The 21966-nt window shown below is 39.2% G+C and overlaps 1 protein-coding gene and 1 pseudogene across 1 annotated transcript; one reads left to right on the forward strand and one right to left on the reverse strand.

Moving 5' to 3' along the window:
- The first annotated feature begins 1964 nt into the window (after window positions 1–1964).
- Window positions 1965–20651, forward strand: LOC107699034 (voltage-dependent calcium channel subunit alpha-2/delta-4-like; annotated as a pseudogene).
- On the reverse strand, window positions 5658–15351 carry LOC107699047 (leucine-rich repeat and transmembrane domain-containing protein 2-like). The gene is made up of 4 exons (XM_016500210.1): window positions 14810–15351; window positions 12094–12253; window positions 8695–9291; window positions 5658–7376 (listed from the first exon to the last, which is right to left on the reverse strand). The coding sequence occupies exons 2-4, from the start codon at window positions 12152–12154 to the stop codon at window positions 6919–6921; spliced, it is 1116 nt and encodes a 371-aa protein (XP_016355696.1). The 5' UTR covers window positions 12155–12253; window positions 14810–15351; the 3' UTR covers window positions 5658–6918.
- Window positions 20652–21966: the final 1315 nt, after the last annotated feature.

The following is a 21966-nucleotide window of genomic DNA, read 5'->3' on the forward strand; positions in this document are numbered from 1 at the left end:
CTGTTGTAAAATACGTTTGGCCAAAATGTCATTTTATAAAAGATGAAATGCTACTGTATGCAAATGCTATTTAAGTGTAGGCTATTGGCTATGACTAATTTAGATGGCAAATGCCCTCTCTCCGCAGGTCCGGTCTCAGACCTCAAATGCATAAAACATGAGCCTTTATACAGTAGACATACTAGTGTTTCTTGCGTAAAGACAACGCTGTACTTATACAAACAAGAAGATATTTATTTACCCTTGCAAGACGTTCAGCTGCTCTGCTGTGGAACTTCAGTTCACTGCACTCAGTCAGTCAAGACAGGGGGTGGAGTTATGAGGTTTGACTGACAGTTTGAGCGGATCCAACAAGATTTAGTCACAAACTCTTTTTAATACCTTTCATTCGCTAAATATATTTGCAAAACAGACAGACAGACGTAAAGGGTGACCAATAGCATTGATTTATTGAAGAAGAACAAAAAAAAAACTAAAAAAAAAGGGCACTTCGGAGTGTAAGGACAAAAAGGGCATGTGCTCTGCACAGGTTGAGCCCTACCTGTGCACGTGCCTGCCTAGCTGTGACTACTGATGTGTTCCCTTCTCAGAAGAGAGCTGTTTTCCTGAAAAATGAATATTTTTACACTACCATTAATGAAACTCCATTCAGGTGAGTAGTGATAAAATATATCAAAATCTCGGCTAAGTGTGACTCTTCTGGATTTACATTGTGCGTCTTTGTTATCAGTCTTGGAATTGTACTTATCAAAGGTCACGGGAAGGATGTTTTCAGGTGAAGAAGGTAAAGATTTTCAGATTAGTACCTGCAAAACAAAGATCATTTGCCTGCCTCTGTTTACTGCCTTCCGTTTGCAATTCCTCTCAACTGTGTTGTTTTTTTTTTCTGTCTACAGGCCTGCATGACCTGACTGCTTCTGATGTCACTATTGCTAATGAATGGTAGGTGTTATCGAAGGCTAAAGATCATTTTAGGCTGTTTTTAACATCTGAAATGACGTAATATACTCTAATCTGATGGTTTTTGATATTTCAGGACATACTGTGAGACTGACATTGATCCACATCATCGCAAACTGACAGTTTCAGGCTGTGATTCGGTACCTAACAGGGAAAGAACCAGACCTGGAATGTGAGTTCTGTCTCTAAAGGCTTTTAGACACTAGACTACAAGTTTTAACCTGGTATTTAATTTTTTACTTGTATTTTTGTTATATTCATGTTCAATTACAAATGAGCAAAAACAAAAGCATTTTATCAAGAAAGTAGCCAACAAGGTGCTTGAAAATGAAAAATGTCTCATCATTTACTCATGATCAAATTATTCCAAACCTACATGAGTTTCTTTCTTCTGTTGAGCAAAAAAAGAAGATTTGGTAAGCAAACAGTTGATGGTAGCTATTGACTTTCATAGTATTTTTTTACCATACTATGGAATTCAATGGCTACCAGCAGCTGGTTGGTTACCAACATTCTTTGTGCTTAACAGAAGAAAGAAATTCATACAGTTTTGGAACAACTTGAGGGTGAGTAAATGATGACAGAATTTTCATTTTTGGGTGAACTATCCCTTTAAGCAACAAACACAACATAAACGCTCTGTTCAAAACCCAGTGAGCTGTGTGAAATTAAATAAATGGCTATTTCATTGTTTACTGTAAAATATAAATAACTGGTCATTTTAATTAAAAAATGATAATTTTACAGAATATTTGTTTGTACTTTGCTTATTAGAGTAGCACACTGTTGTCTCAGCAACATACTAACGTCCAACCCTACTTGTTGCCTATGTAGAGTTTTCATACAGGCCACTTACAAGGTTACATTTAGGTTCGGATGCTGCTTGCTAGGTTCTGGAACAGAGCTAAACAATTAGTTGCACTTGTAAATCATCTCACATCTTTGTACATTGTATTCTCTGTATACAGCATAACCATTTTGTTATGGAATTAAACACAATAATGATGATAATATCTGCAGTTGAGTTCTGTTCTCTCTGTTCTTCAGGTGATGAAAGACTTCTGCAGCACACTCTGTTTGACGCAGTGGTCACAGCTCCTATGGAAGCCTACTGGACCGCACTGCTGCTCAATGCCTCCGGGTAAAACTTCCCACCCACGCACACAGCGTCACAGACAAGTTTCATAAGTCAACTACGTGCTCGCCCATGACCTTTCTCATTCTTTTAACTCACCTCCGTCGTGTGCAGAATTGATGGGGGTGTGGAGACTGCGTTCCTGGGCACACGCTCCGGCCTCATGAGAATGATCAGATATGTCGGCGTAGAGAAACGTGTGGCGAAGTGAGTATCTTTAATCAAGAGCTCCTGCTGTCTGCGTCACGATTCAATTGCATCTGCATTGTCATAGGTTTTCTTAAGGCAACCCACTCCAACAGCACTTCATATCACTTTCATCAGTATGCACTCTAAAATACACTCATCACTGGGAAGATAAAGAGGAACAGGCAGTAAAACATAATGTGGTATTAAGAGAATAAACCTTAGTTAATGTGGTTATACATAAATCAATGAACAGATGCTAATCATATTAATATGCATAATCAATGTAAATAAGGCACTGACCATAGTAGTTGAATCTGAATACCTGTAACTTGTAATATATATATATATATATATATATATATACACACACACCTACACACACACACACACACACACACACACACGCTCACTTATATTAATCTCTTTTTGATGGTTTCATTGCAGAAAATTCTTATCTCCATCGGATAAGGAGAATATTTTTACTCTGGACCATTTCCCTGTTTGGTATCGGCATGCGGCAGAGAATCCAGCTGGACGCTTTTTGTACTACGTCCCTATAGAGGACAGCACACAAGGTAGCCTGCACCCTGCACCCTGCAGTTCACATCATACAGACTAGGAGACTTTACACCCTGCTAAGAGCATCGTGCTCAGTATTTATTTTTCTTTCCCTGCAGTGAATAGCAGGTTTGTGATCGCTGTCACGTCTGTTACAGTCCCTGTGAACAAAAAGACAGCAGTTGCTGGAGGTACGGTTATTCTTATCTTTTTTTTTTTCTTCTATATTAGTCTGTGCTGATGAAAAACCGCCCATTGAGATGCTATTATCTTTGTCCATTTTAAGTGTGTGTGTGCACATGTGCCCATGTATGGATGTGCAACCATGTATGGAGTTCACCTCCTCTTTTCCTCAACATGACCTTTGCTTGTGCTATTTCTTTTGTACTCATGAAGACACTCAAAACTCATTACTTGTATTAATGCATTTATATAAGAAAAAGATCCGGAAGTCATTGGAAGTTGGACTTAGTTATCTGCTAGCATTCTCATTCTTTTAAATCTTTTTTTAATCAATTTCATGCTTTTAAGCAAAAAAAAAAAGAAGTCAGTCAATGGAAAAAGATGCATTATATCACCGTAATGGTGTAGTTTTATTATCTACCAGCAGGGGCTAACTAGACTATGCTAATCAGCTAACACTTGACTTCCTTGGTTTTTCCGTCCAGTTCAGATTTAAAATCCGGATCCTTCTCCATTTTGTGTAAAACTAAAGAATATTCTACTCATATTTCATTATTTTACTTTGAGCAAACTGTGTGTGAGTGCTTGGTGAATCTTACACTTCAACGTTTACGGAAATACATTCTTTATTCATTTTTAACACAGAATTATATCACAGCTCACAAATCATATTTCAAACGGATTTTTATCAAGCGAAAATATAAAGAAGGATCTCATATCAGTCTTAGAAAAAAGGTCAAGTGAACAAAGGGTCACATCAATAAGCTATAAGAAATTAAACCAGAACTTCATAAAGATCTTAAAGATGCTCTCAGCTCAGTCAAATGGGCAAATCCTTTCCTCTCATCCATCAATTGGGATTTACAAAGCCTTTATTTAGCGAGGGTGCGTAGTGAAGTGTGTGGTGTCCCTGCTCTTAAATGTAAAGCCAGGACAGAGAGTAAACACACCCCAGCTGAGTCATAAACCGCCCTTCATATTCACTGACATTACATCACAACTGCTCTGTCGGCTAATATTCAGATAAAGCGCATTGCTGACATTGTCAATAAACAAGCATGTGCTCCCTTTTGAGAATATTTGCAATAAGTTCAATTTGACAGGAAAGTATTAGTCCACCGGTGGCAAAAGTGCTTTTGTCTTTTTTCTTTTTTTTTTCATAACAGAGCATACAGGGTATGTGTTTTGTCGCCCCGTGCAGAGTACAGGCCTTTGACACATGCTGTATAAAATAAGAGCTAAATGAACAGTAATGGCACGAGAGACCGCAGCCATTAGTCGAAACTCCTCTCATTAATAATGCATGAGTTTTCTCTGAATTCTCTGACAGAGAATTTTTAAGAGTTCCTCTACAAAAGGAGTTTGCACAGGAAACACGGAAAAGTATACTCAATTTTTGTAATCAAGTTATTGTTCATAAATAATTTGTAAGACACAGATTAAAATATATACATATATTCAAGATACATTTGAATAAATGTATATCTGTACTTATATATACTCAGCATATGGCTGCAAATATCACTGAACACAGAGACAAAGTCCTAGACACTTAACTGCTGGTGTGGGTATTCGCACATAAATTAGTTGTACTTTTGATTTACAACTTTTTGCCAGCAACCTTACCAGTAATTTGCATTGGTAATGAATAGTGTGTGGGAAAGACTGTTGCTATAGTTACAACGGAAGAGCATCTCCTAAATCCTGATGAGGTGGTGTGATATTTGCTCCATACCCTTGTGCCTACTGCACATCCTTCCTATAGATGGCAGCATTGTGCAAGACACCCAATGATGGTGTTACTCTTGACATTATTAGCAACATTATTTTCTGATTCAAAATTTTCAGTAATACTGAGGAAATTAATATGTTGGTTACAGTGTGCCGCTAGTTTCTGACAGTCTTTCTTTCCCTTTTTCATCCAGTCGCTGCGGTTGATTTGCCGCATAAAAGCTTATTTTGATAATATCTGTTGGCTTCTGAAAGCTCAAGTCAAATGTGTCTGAATTATTTAGTCTAAACAACTTCTGCCCTCAGAAGATTATGCAAATTGGTCCACAAGCAGAAGATTGATCACACAGGCGCAATCGATTCTCCTCCATCGTCAGCCCAAGAGAAAAGATCAGACTAAATCAGCTATGACATACTAGTCCAGAATTAAACAACAGATCAAGAAAGACATTGATTTATATTGCACAGAAAATACTATACTTCTTATAGCTTATATCTTATTATACTATCCTTCTTATTTCCTTCTGAGCTATTGTCTTTCTGTTTTTGTTTTGAGGGCAGCTATCATATAGGGCCAATGTGCTTCTTTAGCCACCAAGGTGTAATTAACAGTTCCAATAGTGAAAGTGACGTGACATGTGGCCAAGTATGGTGACCCATACTCGGAATTAGTGCTCTGCATTTATCCCATCCAAAGTGCACACACACAGCAGTGAACACACACACCGTGAACACACACCCGGAGCAGTGGGCAGCCATTTTTTTGCTGCGGAGCCCGGGGAGCAGTTGGGGGTTCGGTGCCTTGCTCAAGGGCACCTCAGTTGTGGTATTGAAGGTGGGAGAGAGCGCTGTACAGTCACTCCCCCCACCTACAATCCCTGCCGGTAGGAGACTCGAACCCGCAACCTTTAGGTTACGAGTCCGACTCTCTAACCATTAGGCCATGACTTCCCCCAATAGCCCCTCCACTAACATCAACAGAGTCTTCAGCCTGCTCTACATTAGCACTTCACGATACTTCAAGACACTTCACGACAGACACCAGGGCTGGATTCTTCTAGTCTTACAAAAACACATCTGACCTCTAGAGATGAACATGGAGAAACAGCAAATAGTAAACAAACAAAACAATGTTATCAACACAAATTATTTTCACACAATACAAAGGACAAACCTCACACTTAACACATAAAACTGGGGTCACATCACATTGTATAGAATATATTATAGCTGATAAATAAGGTGGGAATATTTCAAAAATTGGAGGTTTGGGGTTGGGGACTTAGATTAAGGACGGAGGTTTTTGGTAAGGGTAGGAATTTGTGTTGTATGTTTAGGATTAAGGTTTGGGAGTAGAACTGGAAGTTTTAGGTTAGGCTTGGTAGTATAGTTGGAAGTTTAGGATTACACCATGTCTACACCAAGCACATCGGTTGACAAGATTGAGGCTGTTTACACGAGTCAACACTTAAAGTCAACATTCCAAATCAATTTGTCCTTTTGTCGAAGTAGAAAAAGCCCATGTAGTATGTCAGAAATTGGGGCATCCATTGTAGACCGTATTGATTATAATGAGTGTTACTGGCTTTTGATGTGATGTGCCACTTGCATGTGCGACCCGGTGTAGACAGTGTTAGAGGTGATGGTTATGGTTGGGGTTAGTATAAAGGGTTAGGGTTAGAGTTGGGGGCTTGGATTAGGTTTGAGAGGTTGGGATTAGAGTTAAAGGTCTAGGATTGGGGTTGGGATTAGTTATGATTTGGAGGTTTGGGTTGATGGTTAGGCTGCTACAGAGGCTAATGCTAATGACAGCACATGATCCTCTAGAAACATCAGGGTTCAGAACTGTGAACAGCTGCATCCACACATCCTCTGCTGAGATCCTCTCAACATTGGAGGAGGGTGGGGGAGTTCTAAAGTGCTGAGTGGTCCCTCTTGTCCTGGGGCAAATAGGTCAAAGGTCACAGGCCAAAGTTTAGAGTTTGAGTAAAGTGTAAGTCTGAGAGTCAGAGAGGGTCTCAGGAAGGACAGAGAGACAGAAAACAGGGATGATAAATCTTCCGCTGGTCAGCTAAATGATCATCAAATGTGCAGCTCAACCAGTAAAGTGTTCTTTATATTTGTGGCTGACCTCTGACCTCTGACCCCTCTCCCCCATTCCCCTATGCAACTGATGAGATCTGTTTCTCCTCCGCGTCGGCTTCTGCCTCTGCGTCACCCATCAATGGCTGCCTCTTCTTTAGCTCTCGCTGGTATTTTGCCATTAGAGACGCATAAATGCAGCCATACGCTGCGGCAGCTACCATCATAATACACACGATTCCACAGACCACACCAGCGATCACTACTGTACCGATCGCCCTGCGAACACTGACTGGTCGATAACGCTGCTTTACACAGTCTGGTAGCTCCGCCTCCGTACGCACCACTGCACCTTCAGACCACGGAGTGGCTGTCCCTCGAAAACATGGTGGAGATCCACCCTTTGTGCTCCCAGCCCCGCCCCCATTCTCATCCTCCAATTGCAGACAGTAGTTGAACATCTCCACAGGAACACCCCTGATGTCACGACCCCTTAAGTCCTTTGGAAGTGTACACTCAACGGCATCGACATTACCGCCTACGACAGAAAGCAATAGAGAAAGAGAAATCAAAATTTTTTGCTCTGAGGTAAACAATAGTCACCTCTAATGAATTTAAATGGCTGCTTTAAGCCCTCCAAAATAGCACCGCACAGCTAGTAGGGTCAGCAGCCCTCTTCAATTTGCGTGTGTTTGTATGAGAGGAAGAGCTGGTGTATAATTAATAATCTTTACATGCATACAGAAGCTCTGTTCCCAAACCTAGTAAGCCGCCATGCTGCCTGCTGCCTTCAAAGGCAGCATGTTAACTGTCATGGAACATCATGAGTGACTGATTTGGAGTGCTCTATATAGACAGCAACTCCGCATGCCACACAATTTTTATTTTATTTATTCTTTTTTTTTTGTGCACAGTATAGTCCACTCTTGCTTGATTTTAATGTAGTTTGACAATGGCATCTCATCAAACTAATTATGCAATAATCCAGCATGCATTAAGTACATGGCGCACACAAAAATTGGGTAAAATAATCACGGTTTTTTTTGTTACACTGATCTATTTATTTTATTTATTTATTTAGTATTGAATAATATATCATTTTTAATTGTTCTATTGTGGTATCTCCATGAAAATAAACATGCAATGCTGCCTTTGAATTTTGTCAATACAGAAGGCGGCATAAGTAAGATACCTATCTTCATGTCAAGAGCGCATCTATGATGCCTCAAAATGCTGCCTCCATAGGCAGCTCACTAGGTTTTGGAACAGACCAAGAGAGTCAGAGCCCACCTTGACTGGAGTCTCTTTCTCATACACATTAAAAGCTTTGTGACTCAGCCACTCGTGTCTGTTTCAAATCCCCCTCCCTCTCAAAGCTGCTCTGAAATAGAATGAAATGAGTTTCTCTGACTCAGAGTAGAAGGATTGAGAAAGACAGAGAAAAATGGAAAGTGAGAAGTATGGAGAATAAGAAGCAGAGGCTTCTCTGTTTCACAATGATTTTTGGGGTTTTGCCACATTTCGTTGCCAGTGGTAGACAAAAGATAGACAGGAAATTATTAGGGAGAGAGTTGGTACATGTCCTACAATATGTCTGGTGTACATGCACTTACCATTAGCTTACAGCTCAATCTATTTAAAGGCTTAATAAAGCTTTTTTTCACCGCTTTATAGGCACAATATGTCGCTGAAGATAGTGACTTTAAAGGTGTTTTAGGCAGTCCGCTTTGGACTGTGCCAAAGAACACCTCTTACTTAAGGTAAAATCCCAGTAATGCACAGCCTCGTGTGGCTTACTGCTCAAAGCATGTGTTTGTACACCTGTAGAGAATCAAAACACCCACACACGTCCTCACCTCGATATATCAGCCACTCCATCCAGTGTTTGAAGTCTCTCAGGTTGCAGTCACACTCCCAGGGGTTCATGCCCAGCTCCAGGTGCTGAAGGTTGGTGAGAGGCTCAAATGTGGCTCTCTCCAGGGCGTGAAGTCTGTTCCCAGCCAAGGAGAGCCAGGTCAGCCCTTGCAGCTCATCCAGCAGGCCCAGAGGCACAGCAGCCAAGCCGTTCAGAGACAGATCCAGTCTCCGCAGATGGGTCAGACCACGAAATAACTCGCGATCCAAAACCGTCAGGCTGTTGTTACGCAAACTCAAATCGCTCAGGTTACTCAGCTCATGGAACAGTCTGGAAGGCAGGTTGTCCAGATAGTTATTGGACAGGTCGAGTGTCTCCAGGGTGCTTAGGTTGGCGAAGGCAGAGACGGGAAGGGAGGAGAGGCCGTTAATGGCCAGAAGGAGGGTATGTGTGCCCTCCGGGAGAAAAGTGAGTGCGGGCACAGATACTAGACTCCGCCCACTGCAGTTAGCTTCCAGGGAGTTACACACACACTCTGAAGGACAGCCAGCGCATAACTGCAGTAATGTAGCACACACACTCAGCACACCTATTAGACCTGTGTGAAAGAAGAAAAAAACAGATGTGCATGAAAGAGTCTGAAAGAGTTGACATAAGCCATTTCCTGGTTATTGGCCAGAAGGAGGGTATGTGTGCCCTCCGGGAGAAAAGTGAGTGCGGGCACAGATACTAGACTCCGCCCACTGCAGTTAGCTTCCAGGGAGTTACACACACACTCTGAAGGACAGCCAGCGCATAACTGCAGTAATGTAGCACACACACTCAGCACACCTATTAGACCTGTGTGAAAGAAGAAAAAAACAGATGTGCATGAAAGAGTCTGAAAGAGTTGACATAAGCCATTTCCTCCTGAAAGCTGCTTTGATTGTTCTGAAAGATGTGACAGGTGTTGATTTAGTGCCACTGTGAATCACATGTACAGTATTTAATGAAGGGGACCAGTGCTCGACAGAACTGAATCTGTAGCTGCTGCTCCCACTACACTGTTTTAAACTGGAGCTTATGTGATCGTAAAAACAGACCTCTAGACAGCAGTATTTTTGTTGCAGTTGCTGAAAGTAGCTGCTATCCGTTGCAGCACCTTCAGGCTATTTTTTTTTTAAACTCACTTGTTTTGATTTGTTTATGGTGCACTCTTTATGGGTTATTTTTCCGCAAAATGAAAATCGTGTTATTATTTACTTGCCTTCGTGTCACTTCAAAACTGTATGACTTGTTTCCTGCTTAGCGCACAAAAGAAGATATATTGAGAAAGTTCAAAATGCTTTTTTTATCAATGGAGACTGGAACTGTCAAGCTCCAAAAATGACACACAAAAAAAAAACGTACCAAAAAAACTCTATAAAAGTCTATATTACTTATGTGCTATATTCAAAAGTCTTCCGAAGCCATATGCTTGCTTTGTTTAAGGAAAATACCCTAATTTTACCTGCTATTTACTGAAAGTCAATAACGTAACGCACAAAACTTTCAATATTTCAACTGAATTTTTTCAGTTGTATGATGGGAATATAATGTGCCTCAAAGTTAAACAAAGAACGTCCTCTGCTCTGCCATGACAAAACAAACATTTGCCAACTGTTCGTCACCTCTCTTTTATGCAACCGTGTAAGAGGGTGGGGAGCAATGTTTCTCTGTGTGTGTGAAACAATCACATGCTATCAATGGATATGAAGGTTTTAAATGTTGAGTTCCCAGTTGTCTCATTGCTGATTGTGTGTGTGCGTGTGTTTGGAAGTTTGAGTGCAGACAGATGCAGTTACAGCACTCAGATATCTGATCCTGACCAGCCTCAACACCCTGATCCCTCTGTAATCAGAGATACATACAATCATCACAACCACACACTCTCTCATACACACTCACACAATTCTGTGTAATCTCAATAATTAACCCGTCCTTCTAAACTATGTAGTTGTGAATGATTCTAGAATTGCTGTTTTGGCCATCAACCTTCAATTTCCAGTATATCCCTTCTTTCCAGCACAAGTTCCCCTTTTTCTCTCATCCCTTCTGTTCGGCTGAGAACAAATGTGTGTCAGCACATCAGGATAGGCATATGACTGCTGTTATTGAAACACAATGTTCTTTCTCTGTGTTCATGTTCCCTATGTGTTCAGAACAATTCTGTAGCCACAAAGAAGGCTGTATGTCAGTGGCAAGGAAGGAAATCTCCTAGCGAGTGGACCTAGTTTAAAATAGGATGAATGTCTATTCTGTGCCTACACTACAATGTTATGAAGTGTCCCTCTTTTCTTAGCTTTTAGGATTTGCTCATTTTAACAGGAGGACTCCAGTTCCCAGAATAAATAAAGCAAATTACTAAAGAAATTTGGAAATTTGAAGACAGTGCTGATTGCTTCTTTCCATGCACTGAAAATTTAAAGGGGTCTGCAGCTTTAAAACAACAAAATAACACAAAAGCACCATAAAATTAGTTCATACGACTTAAATACTATATATTCTATTCTCTATAGTCTTTTAAAGCCATAATGTAGTGAGACTATATTCACTATTCATTTCGACTACCATGTCGGTCAGATTTCTGATTGTATCATTCAAACACATTTTACAACTGGATCAACATATTAATTGAAAGGATCAGATTCATTCACATATCTCTCATAAACATATCAAGTAGAGCTAGTATGGATGTCAAGATTATCAGTGAATAATCAGTGAACAGGCTTTTCCTCACACAAAGCTAGCTTATGGCTTCAGAAGTCTTTGAAGAGTGTGCAAGTCTTTTAAGATCATTTTATGGTGCTCTGTCATTTTGGAGCTCCTCGTTCACTTTTATTAAACTGAAAGGACTGGCTAGGATATTCTTTCAAAAAGCTTTGTGTTTCCCAGAAAAACGAAAGCTATATGGACTAAGTATTGACTTACAATACAGATTTTAAGTCTGACGCTATACCAGAAAATAAATATTTTCACTATACAGTAGTATGTCACAATGCAGCAGAACTCTGTGTGTGTGTGTTGCTTCTGCTTTGCTTCATGCAGATCTTTAATCAGACACACATTAACTAAAGCCATCCTAATCCATCTGTTGCTGGGGCAGCTGGTGATGTTTGCTGCACTCTATACCACTACACACCCACACGGACACATACGTCAACACACACCACCTTTCTTCCCACAAACATATTAATAAAACTGATCATTTCCTGAAATGCATCATCAGTCTGTGTTCTGGTAACATGTAAATAATTGATTTAGATCATTGATAGTCACTATTTGCACATTTAAAACGGTATGAATGGAATCAGTACTTAAATCCCCTTGAAGCCCAGCCCCTTCAAAAGAGGGAATGTGTGTGTGTGTGTGTTGGGCTCACCTTGGCTGTCCGGATTTCCTCTCCTCCTGCGACCCACTGTAGGTGCAGTGCTGAGTTGCATGTCTGCGCTTCTACAACTGCAGCTGCCTCAGATCTGCTGTGGCATCAGCTGGCCCTGATGCCAGCCTCCACAGGCAGCAATATGGGGCCAGTGACGAGACTGCAGAGAGAGTTTGAAGGGTAGTCAATTTTTTCTGTACTTAATATGACTTTTAAAGGTGAGTTCTTGTTTTCTGCCTGACTCTGCATAGATGACTTAGTGTGTGAGCTGTGTGGTTTGTGTCTTTAGTAGCTGCGGTGAAACTCAAATAAACCTTGACATATTGGTAACAACAGTATCTCTGTCATGTCATGGCTTATTTTCCGAATCAGCTCACTTTCTGGGTTTCAGGTTTTCTAGGTTTATTCCTTCTGTGTGTAGTCTAAGCATCTTAAATTAGGAAAGAACAAATGAGCAATTAACTTTCAACACAAATATTGCAACATTGTGCTTCTCAAATCTTTTCAATATTCTACTGTATCATCAGTTAGACTATTTAACATATTCCAGTTCTGTGCAGTGATGGACAATACAATTACATTATATCCTATGAGAAAGAAAAATCACAAATGTGAGCTTTTGAATGTTTAAAAGGATTTTTATTTCATTTAAATATTTTATTAGTTAGTAATACTGTTAATATTTCAAATTTTTTTCTCAGATGAGATTAAATGGAGGCTTATGCTTACATCTCCTGCTTCTCGCATTTTTTTATCGTGAAAAAGACTCCAGTAATCTCAGAACTGTTTCCTCTGAAGTTTCAGAAGAGATCCCGACAATGTCTCAAACTGTTCTCAGATTTTTTTTTTAAAGATGCTGAACTCTGAGATGCCAAGCTCAAATATTTCTCATCAAATTATGTCAAGCAAAGCCCAGTGATTTATGAGCTAATGAAACTAATGAATTAAATAATAAAAAACAGAAAAAAATAATTAAAAAATCAAAAACAATCAAATAAAACTTGATGTGTTGTTAAATTATTAAAATATTATTTTCAAATATCAGGGTCAACTTCAAGTACATATTTTAGGTCAAAGGGGGTTAGCTGACATAAAAGTTATGTCGTATGATAACAATTGTCTCATTTGTTCCTAATTGTATTTCTCCTATAGAATTTCAAGAGAAATATCAGAGACAAACTTGATACCTAAATCAAACATAACTGAAGTATCCTTTAAGTCCCCTGAGCTATGAAAGTGCAACATCTGAGCAACAGAACTTTCCTCCATAACAAAGCCATTTGCAATAGAGCAGTGCTTACTGTAATACAGCTCTCCAGGGTACAAACCCATAGTAGAACTGGCACTGCAGACACGATTTAGTTAATTGCAATACAGTAATATGACATTGAAACACTTACAGCACATGACGGAGACGGGAATATTATTATTATAACGACGTACCATTATGTAACACTAGTTGTGTAACGCAATGCTGTGAATGTGTGTGTCTCAGATCATTGAGCACAAGGTTACAAGTTGCTTCGGTTTACGCCAGGCCGGTTTGCTGTAAAATGGCTGCTGCTGTCTTAGACTCCCTTTCTGTGACACTTCGGCCTTGTCACCTGCCACATCCATCACAGCGTGTGTGTCTGTGTGTGCGTATTTGCGCAACGCAACACTAATTCACCAGGCTGTCATTCGAAACGGCACAGTGGAAAAATGTGCAGACATTTAGAGGTTATATTGCATGTGTGTATGTGTGTGTGTATGTGCGCGCAAGTGAGAGTTTCTGCAAACACCTTTTGGAGTTGCTCAACATGTGAACATTTTCCATGCATTACGTTTTCTAGAACATGCAAGTTTGAGAGTGTGATAATATGCAAGTTTGTGTGTGTGAAGAGAGGATAATTAGTTAAGCGATGTGTCATTTGACTCCCGAGCATGCAGCCCGCACACACACACACACACACACACACACGTGATGTAATAGTCTCTCACTTTAGCAGCATCTCTCTCCACGTCCAGTTCAGCACATATTTCATTCGTTCTCACCCCACGCCGTACTAACTTCCTGTGAATGCACAAGGTCAACTATGCGTGTGTGTGACAGGTTGTATGTTGTTACTGAGACTTGCAACACATAAGTAAATAGAAACGCCCTTTAGATATTCACCCCTGAACCAGTCCTTCTGGTCCCTTTTCTCTCTTTCTCATGCACACACGCACAAAAGAAGGCCATCGAAGTCAACGGCAGAGCGAAGAACCGCTAGAAACAAAGACGCGGAGGCCACGGGATAAATTATTAAGAGCAGAATCACAAATAAAGACACACGCTCGCAAAAACAAACACACGCTCACTCAAGCAACACATATACAGTATGCATAAAGACATACAAACCTATTACACATGTTTTTAGTCCTACCGTAAATGTGTATATATGCAAGTGTTCACAGGATTGGATATTGTAGATGCCATCTCACTCCTACATGCTTATATACACACAAAAGCAGCATTCCAGCACATCACCTGCACTCACATACACATTATTTCCTTTGTGTCTATATAAAAAAACTGGACATCACATGCTCTATACCCAAAACAACAGGCTGATGAGTCTGTCTCATAAAAAACATTCCTCAGCAAACATCATGCACAGACATGGTAATCATAATCAAGGCAAATTGTAATGTGTGCGTGTGTACGTGTGTAGTAGGTTAACAGTGTTTCACTCACCGTCTTTAGATGCCGTCCTTCTCGGCGTCCGCCCCCCCCCCAAAGCTCACACACACTCTCTCTCACACACGCACACACACATGGTTGTGGGAGAAATGAGCAAATAGCAGCTCTCGTAACGCTCCAATATGGAAATGAATATATCCTTCCACTGCCAAGAGCAACGGCTGCCACAGAAGGAGAGATGGATTGGAGGAAGGAAAAAAAAAAAAAAGATTAAAATAAAGAAGAGGGAGATGTTGGGGAGGGTTGTTAAATCCTGCGCAATGCCTTGCTGTAATGCTCACAGAGAGGAGGACACAGAGAGCGAGAGTGAGTGAGAAAGAGAGAGAGGGGGGGGTGTGCTCCAGTCTTTCAATTCTCTGTGGTTTCCAGCAGATCGGCTCGCCTCTGTGTTGGTATATTGAGTCCACAGAATGCACTCTCGTGTGTGTGTGTCAGGAGGTTGTCTCTCAAACGCGTGCTGTCCTCAGGCCAGCCTTTGGTGCGCATGTGTGTCTGTGTGAGTATGTGTGTGAGTAAGTGCGTGCGTGTGTGTGTTGCTTTCTCCATATGTGCATGTGGTGAGGCGTGCAGTGTAAACGTGTGCCAGCCTTTTCAAAGATAGTAACATTAGTGAGGGATGAGGGGAGAGAGGAGGGGTCGAGAAAACAGCTGATTCTTTATAGATAGATAGATAGATAGATAGCATTTTACGCTCTATAATGTCATCAAGCTGACATCGTAACAGCAACAGTGCAGGAATGTAATCATGCATGTACTGGCCATTGTTCACATGGACTAACTAGACCAAACGTCATCCACATATACAAACATTCCTGCTATTGCCTGGTGTGCTGAAAAATGCATAGAGGCATGCAGGCCACGCTGAAGCACCAGCACCTCAAAAAAGGAGAAATGCATCCATTGCAGCTATTTATAAGAGGAAAAGCATTCTGCGACATCAGAAGCGTTTGCCTCCTATATGTTGTAGGCTGTTGCAACACACCGTGTACTTCAGAAGGACCTCAGTGCCACCCACACGCTTTCACAAGCCAGACATTGACAAGAAAAAGCACTACAGCTCCATTAAATCCTTACCATGCCATTTCTCTCCTTATCAGAAGCTCTGTATGAAGTACGTATGTAGGTGTGTACATGGATGATTCCGTGAGTGCAGCTCACGTTGAGGACAGTGTCATATTTTGGTGGTGAGTCTTCAAGGTGTCGGTAGGGGCTGCGCTGACATCATGTTACCTAAGCAACAGAGGGAAAGAAACAGAGAGAGAGAGAGGTGGGGGGGATTGAGAGCGTGTTTTTTTAACTCCCTGTTAGCGTATGCTACTTGAGCTCTTCGCGATAATCTGCAATGTAAAGACCGTGCTGCTCTGTTTGCCATCGCATACACCCTGCACTTCAGTCCTGGCATATTCAAATAGATATTAACTACACTAGCATAATTTAGGATACATGAATATAATTTAGAATTTGAAATGCATATTAAGCTATGCTTAAAACCATACAATATAGCAGAATCTACTGCACAGATCAGTGAACCAGGTAAAACAATACATTAAGTACAATGTGCTCACACACACTCAGTTCATTTCTACTTCAGTAACCCACACACATGAGCTGAGGACAAGACATGAAGCTTATTACGACCAGAAGAATCGTATTCTTAATTAACGAGATATTGTTTTACATAATTGAAACAGCACACATTCACATACTCATGAATACACACACCTCGCTGCCTCTGATTATTATGCCCTGACGTACATTCCATAAATATGGTACACTTTTATATCTCATGAATTTTTGATTTTGAAAGCATTAGAGGCACAAATCCATGTTTTTTGTTGTGCAAACTTCAAACGATTAAATGTTTACTTTTATCTAAAATTAATATAGCAAGCTAGTTATCAAATGTCTATTTTCTATTAATCAAATTAATTTGAATAATTTAGACTTAATGGGTAACACTTTAGTATAGGGACCAATTCTCACCATTAACTAGCTGCTTATTAGCATGCATATTACTAGCTTATTTGCTGTTTATTAGTACTTATAAAGCACATATTCTGCATGACCATATTACACCTTAATCCTATCCAATACCTAAACTTAACAACTACTAACTATTAATAAGCAGCATGATTAGGAGTTCATTGAGGCAAAAGTCGTAGTTAATAGTTAGCTAATAGCGAGAACTGGACCTTAAAATAAAGTGTGACCATTGCACGCTCTGTTTTTGTAGCCTATTCATGGAAAGTGCCACATATATTTCACACTCTCTACTTTTCTCCTTCACATCCCATTGCTCCCTCATTAAAGGTTTTGTATTTAACCATAAAATGGTAAAATCTGTTCAGTTCCAGTAGGATTGATTGCTTGCCGTGTTGTCGGTCTGAGGGTTTGGTTGAGATTTCATGCTGTATCACATCATTGTTTGTTTTTGTGTGTGGGATGTTTATGTGGAAAAGTGAATGAAAGAAGCTCAGAAAACTGGGTATTTACTAAATTATCTGCTCTGCTGGAGACACATGTCTTCCGTCATTCACACTTCTAACTGTGCTGGGATGCGTCTGAGAGCTCGCTCATCACTATTTTTGGGTAATCTTCATTCCAGTGTTGTCAAAATCTTTAGGATGCTGGAGGAGACATGGTGACTGTAATCTTCCAGTGTTGTTACAGTATGTCTGCTGGGTCTAGAGCTTTATAATACACGTCTATTCATTCAATAGATTGTCTCCCCTCTGCTAGCCATCTTCCCTGCTATTACCTATATATTAGTAGCAGCTACTATAGCAGCTATTACCAACACTGCCTTCCACTCTCTGGCTCTTTATTTTACAAGTCTATTAATTGGCTTCAGTATGATAGATGGTCCTACTCTGGTCTCTCACTCTCTCTGAATTATTGAAGTTAAAAGATTTTTACTCAAACGAACAATTTACTGCAGTTTAATCAGACCCGTCAGCTCATTGCAAATTCTAGCTGTCCTACTAATTACACAGAGTCTTTAAACAACAAAACCTTGTTCTGTAAAAATCAGCAGTTTATGGGGGACACGGATGTACAGATTGAGTTATTAGATATCAGGTTTGATATATGAGGTACTGGGTTTAAGTTAATAAACTGAAGTATGAGGTATAGGGTTGAGGAACGAGATGCCAGGTTTAATGTATGAGCTATCAGGACTGAGAGTTTGTATTGAGATTTTGTATGTTTAAGCTTGTGAGAGTGGGCGGCCACTGATGCATGCTGGGATAATATCCCAGTCTAATGGAACAGGGTCTTCAGCAAAAAAAAAAAAAATATATATATATATATATGTCTGTCAACTATTCACATATACATTTCCACAAACATGTTTCTTAATTGGTGTATTTCATTTGATATGTTATAATACTAATTGCATATAAAAATCATTATATTTTCTTATTTTTGTGTCTGTGTTTCTTTTCTGCATAGCTATTGGGGTACAGATGTCTCTTGAGATGTTGGAAAAAAGGTTTTGGTTCATAGCCACTCAGGTACTAAAACAAATATATCCAATCATCTACTGCATTTACAATTTATTGCTTGCTGTCAGTTTATGTATGTTTATTTTGGGGCTGCGTTCATGTTTTGATAACCTTGGAAAAAGTATTAATAAACAAATGTAAAATGTAATGATAAATTATATTAATATAATTTATTATATTATATAGTTATTATATTATATTATAAAACAAATGTCAACAGGATGTCTCCATAAGGATATGTACACAAGCGTGTGTGATACTCGCCGGATGTGTCCTATCTGTTTAAACATTGTGCATTCTGTGATGGGAGGTGAAGACAAACACAATAATGTTAGTGGTGACACTCCTAGCACAGGCTTTTGTTTGACATTTATGATACAAACAGAAGATGCTGAGTGTTGAGAGAGGGGTGGGAGAGTCCAGAAGGCACTCGAAAAGAATTGGGAGCGGAGCCGATATCACTCTCTACATCCTCCCCAGGGAGGACACACTCCCTTTCTTCTCGTACCACTGGGATTTTCCATGCCTCCCTGAACGCTCTTCCACTTCAGCTGCCACATTACCACTGTCTGTGTTCACTCCTGACTGCAGCGATATTAACTAATGCCTTATTCAGTGATGTCAAAGCTGATGAAACTCCATAGTGATTATTTTTACAGTTTTAATGTTTGAAATTTTTAAATCCAAATCTATAAGGATCATCAGCAGTGCAAAACATGGTACACACTGTAAGATTAAAGATGCATGCAGTGAGCAAGAGCGGCACTAATGTCTGTGTGTAATTTGCACAAGGTTATTCTCAGGCCTAGTTGAGAATAATGAGTGTTTTGCCCCTAGAGCACACATACATAATCTTTAAAACAAGACAAATTTACCTGTGACGCAAAGTTATGTAAGACAAAATATTATGAGAGTATACATCTTTGAAGCTTATTTGCCCAACCCCATGGGCATTTTTTAAGCATAAACGTACACTGTAACAAACTGCTGTAAAAATGACAGCAATATTTTACAGCAGCGGGCTGTTTTTCTAAAAATACAGCATATTTGCTGTGAACAGCAATGCATTCTGGGGGCACGTGGTGTTTGACGCAAATGCACAGTATATTGCTGTAAATTTCAAATCTACAGAGGCATTGTGGGATCTTCAACGGTCGAGATTCGGGGAGCAGCAAGAGGAGGGATTTACAACTGTGGTAAGTGACTTCTTATTTCAGTTTTTTTTTATTTTTCATGTTTGGTAACTGTAGTAGTAGTGGTCGCCGTGATTTTGCCATGTGCGACATGTTCCTGGATCAACACGTTTTGTTGAACCTGGATCAACATTACTGTCCAAAAATATAGACCTAACCCAATCCCTACCCCTAAACCTACCCATAATTTATTAATTCCTAAAATCAGAGAGAAATGATAGGTGAATAACAAGGGTGTAGAAGCATCTATAACTGATTGTAAGCCTAAAACTGACATTTCTTGAAAACTTATCCCTCAATTCTGATTGGTTGATTGGAATCAACAACGATCGACATCCTTGTTGATCCTGGAACATAATGGTCATTATCATTATCAAATCACGTTCACCCTACATTCATATCCGTAACCCCAGATTCACGCATCAGGGTTGCAGCAATGCAGTCACGATAGGATTTAACAGCAGTGTTGCCAACTTAGCAATTTCGTTGCTAGATTTAACAACTTTTAAGACTATTCTAAATATAGCATACACACATTCAAGTAATTTACTGTACAGCAATTTAATGCTGTAACTTAAATTACAGCTGTAAAAATTACAGTAACTGGATGGCAACCCTGCTGCCAGTATTGTACTGTAAAATGTACAGGTAATTTTTACAGTGTAATTTAAAACAAACCAAAGAAAGAAAGAAAGAAAGAAAGAAATTACACTACCATTCAAAAATTTGGGATCAGTAAGATTTTTTTATGTTTTTTTAATGTTTTTTGAAAGAGGTCTGTTATGCTCACCAAGGCTACATTTAATCAAAAAAGAGATATTGTGAAATATTATTACAATTTTATTTTAATGTGTAATTTTTCCCGTGTTGGCAAAGCTGAATTTTCAGCATCATTACGCCAGTCTTCAGTGTCAAATTTTATTTTAATGTGTAATTTTTCCCGTGTTGGCAAAGCTGAATTTTCAGCATCATTACTCCAGTCTTCAGTGTCACATGATCCTTCAGAAATCATTCTAATATGCTGATTTGTAAACAGTTCTCTTTATTATCAGTGTTGAAAGCTGTTTAATATTTATTAGTACTGTTTAATATTTTTGTGGAAACCATGACATATGTGACATTTTTTTCAGGATTATGTGAACAAGAGAAGAGCATTTATTTGAAACAGAATTTTTTGCAATAATGTAAAAGTCTTTATGGTTACTTTTTACTGTTACGATTAATTTTATGCATGCTTGATGAATATTTATTAAAACAATTTTTTTTTTAAACTTACTGACCCCAATCTTTTGAGCAGCAGTGTATATTAAAAAAGCATAATGCAAATAAATTTATCTTGTTTTAAGGTTGTTTCAATATTTTTACAGGGAAACAATGGTCCCCCAGAAGGACACACAAATGCTTAAATGAAGATATATGATGTATGGATCTTTGACAGAAGTTATACTAAATATTTACAGGACCCTGTTTGTTTCTGCTTCTCCTGTCCCTATTCTCATCTGATGCACGGCTAGACTAAAAGCACACAGGAGCCTACACAAATCATGTGATAGCTCAAAGGCAGAACAGTGATGTTATAAGCAGGAGTTGAGTTTGAAGCTATCAGTCCTGAGCCTGTGATTTCATATCAATTATCGTTTTTCTGCTTCATATTATCTGGATGGATATCAGACGAATGACATAGATGTATGTACTTATTACAAATACGAGAATAAACACAATACCATAAAACTTAAAAAGATATCATCAAAACTTATTTATATATATATATATATATGCAAATGCTCTGTTTTCTCAATGTCTGTCTCTCTCTTTCACAGTGTTCAGGAGTAGAAGGGCTTTGTCCTCTTAAGCTGTACTGATAATCCTGTGAGTACTGTATCTTACAGTATAGTATTTATAGTGCATAAGTGGTGGGTATCTAGAGCATTTGTAGACATATAAGTAAGAATATGCATCACCATTCCTCCATAAAACTAATTCAATGTGACAGATGCTTTTCCTTTTTTTTGTATGTTTTGTGCTCACAGGATGTTAACTGCTACGTCATTGACAGTAATGGCTTCATCATCATCTCTAAGGACAGGGATGATGTAAGAGCGCTTATAGTGACAGGTTAAGGTCAACATTAAATGGCATTCACAACCCACTAAACATCTGTAATGACGTAAAATGACGCATTTCTGAGTAAGTTTGCTAAAACAATACCTGATTAATCATATTATATTTACTACTAACATTTTCCAATAGCCAATGCCACCAAAATGACTTCAACAGTGATAAGAGATAAGTAAAACTTATATTAATTTTATATTTTATATTAATTTATTATTTATTAGAAATTCTAAAGACTTTCAACAACATGGAAAAATATAGAAGATACAAAAGGCCTCTTTAGTGTTTGTTTGCAGTCATTCAAACCCCTGGAGATTTAGGTTAAGATTGGGAAATGACA

This window comes from Sinocyclocheilus anshuiensis, unplaced genomic scaffold (genome assembly GCF_001515605.1).
Source record: "Sinocyclocheilus anshuiensis isolate Anshui unplaced genomic scaffold, SAMN03320099.WGS_v1.1 scaffold346, whole genome shotgun sequence".
In the NCBI taxonomy this organism is placed as follows: Eukaryota; Metazoa; Chordata; class Actinopteri; order Cypriniformes; family Cyprinidae; genus Sinocyclocheilus; species Sinocyclocheilus anshuiensis.

Bases quoted from the DNA above. Each gene is read 5' to 3' on its own strand.
- LOC107699047 (XM_016500210.1), bottom strand. From the start codon at position 12,154: ATGCAACTCAGCACTGCACCTACAGTGGGTCGCAGGAGGAGAGGAAAT. The intron at 9,292-12,093 runs GTGAGCCCAACA...TCTTTCACACAG, and splicing joins AGGAAATCCGGACAGCCAAG to GTCTAATAGGTGTGCTGAGT. The intron at 7,377-8,694 runs GTGAGGACGTGT...TTTCTGTCGTAG, and splicing joins GGAGTGGCTGATATATCGAG to GCGGTAATGTCGATGCCGTT.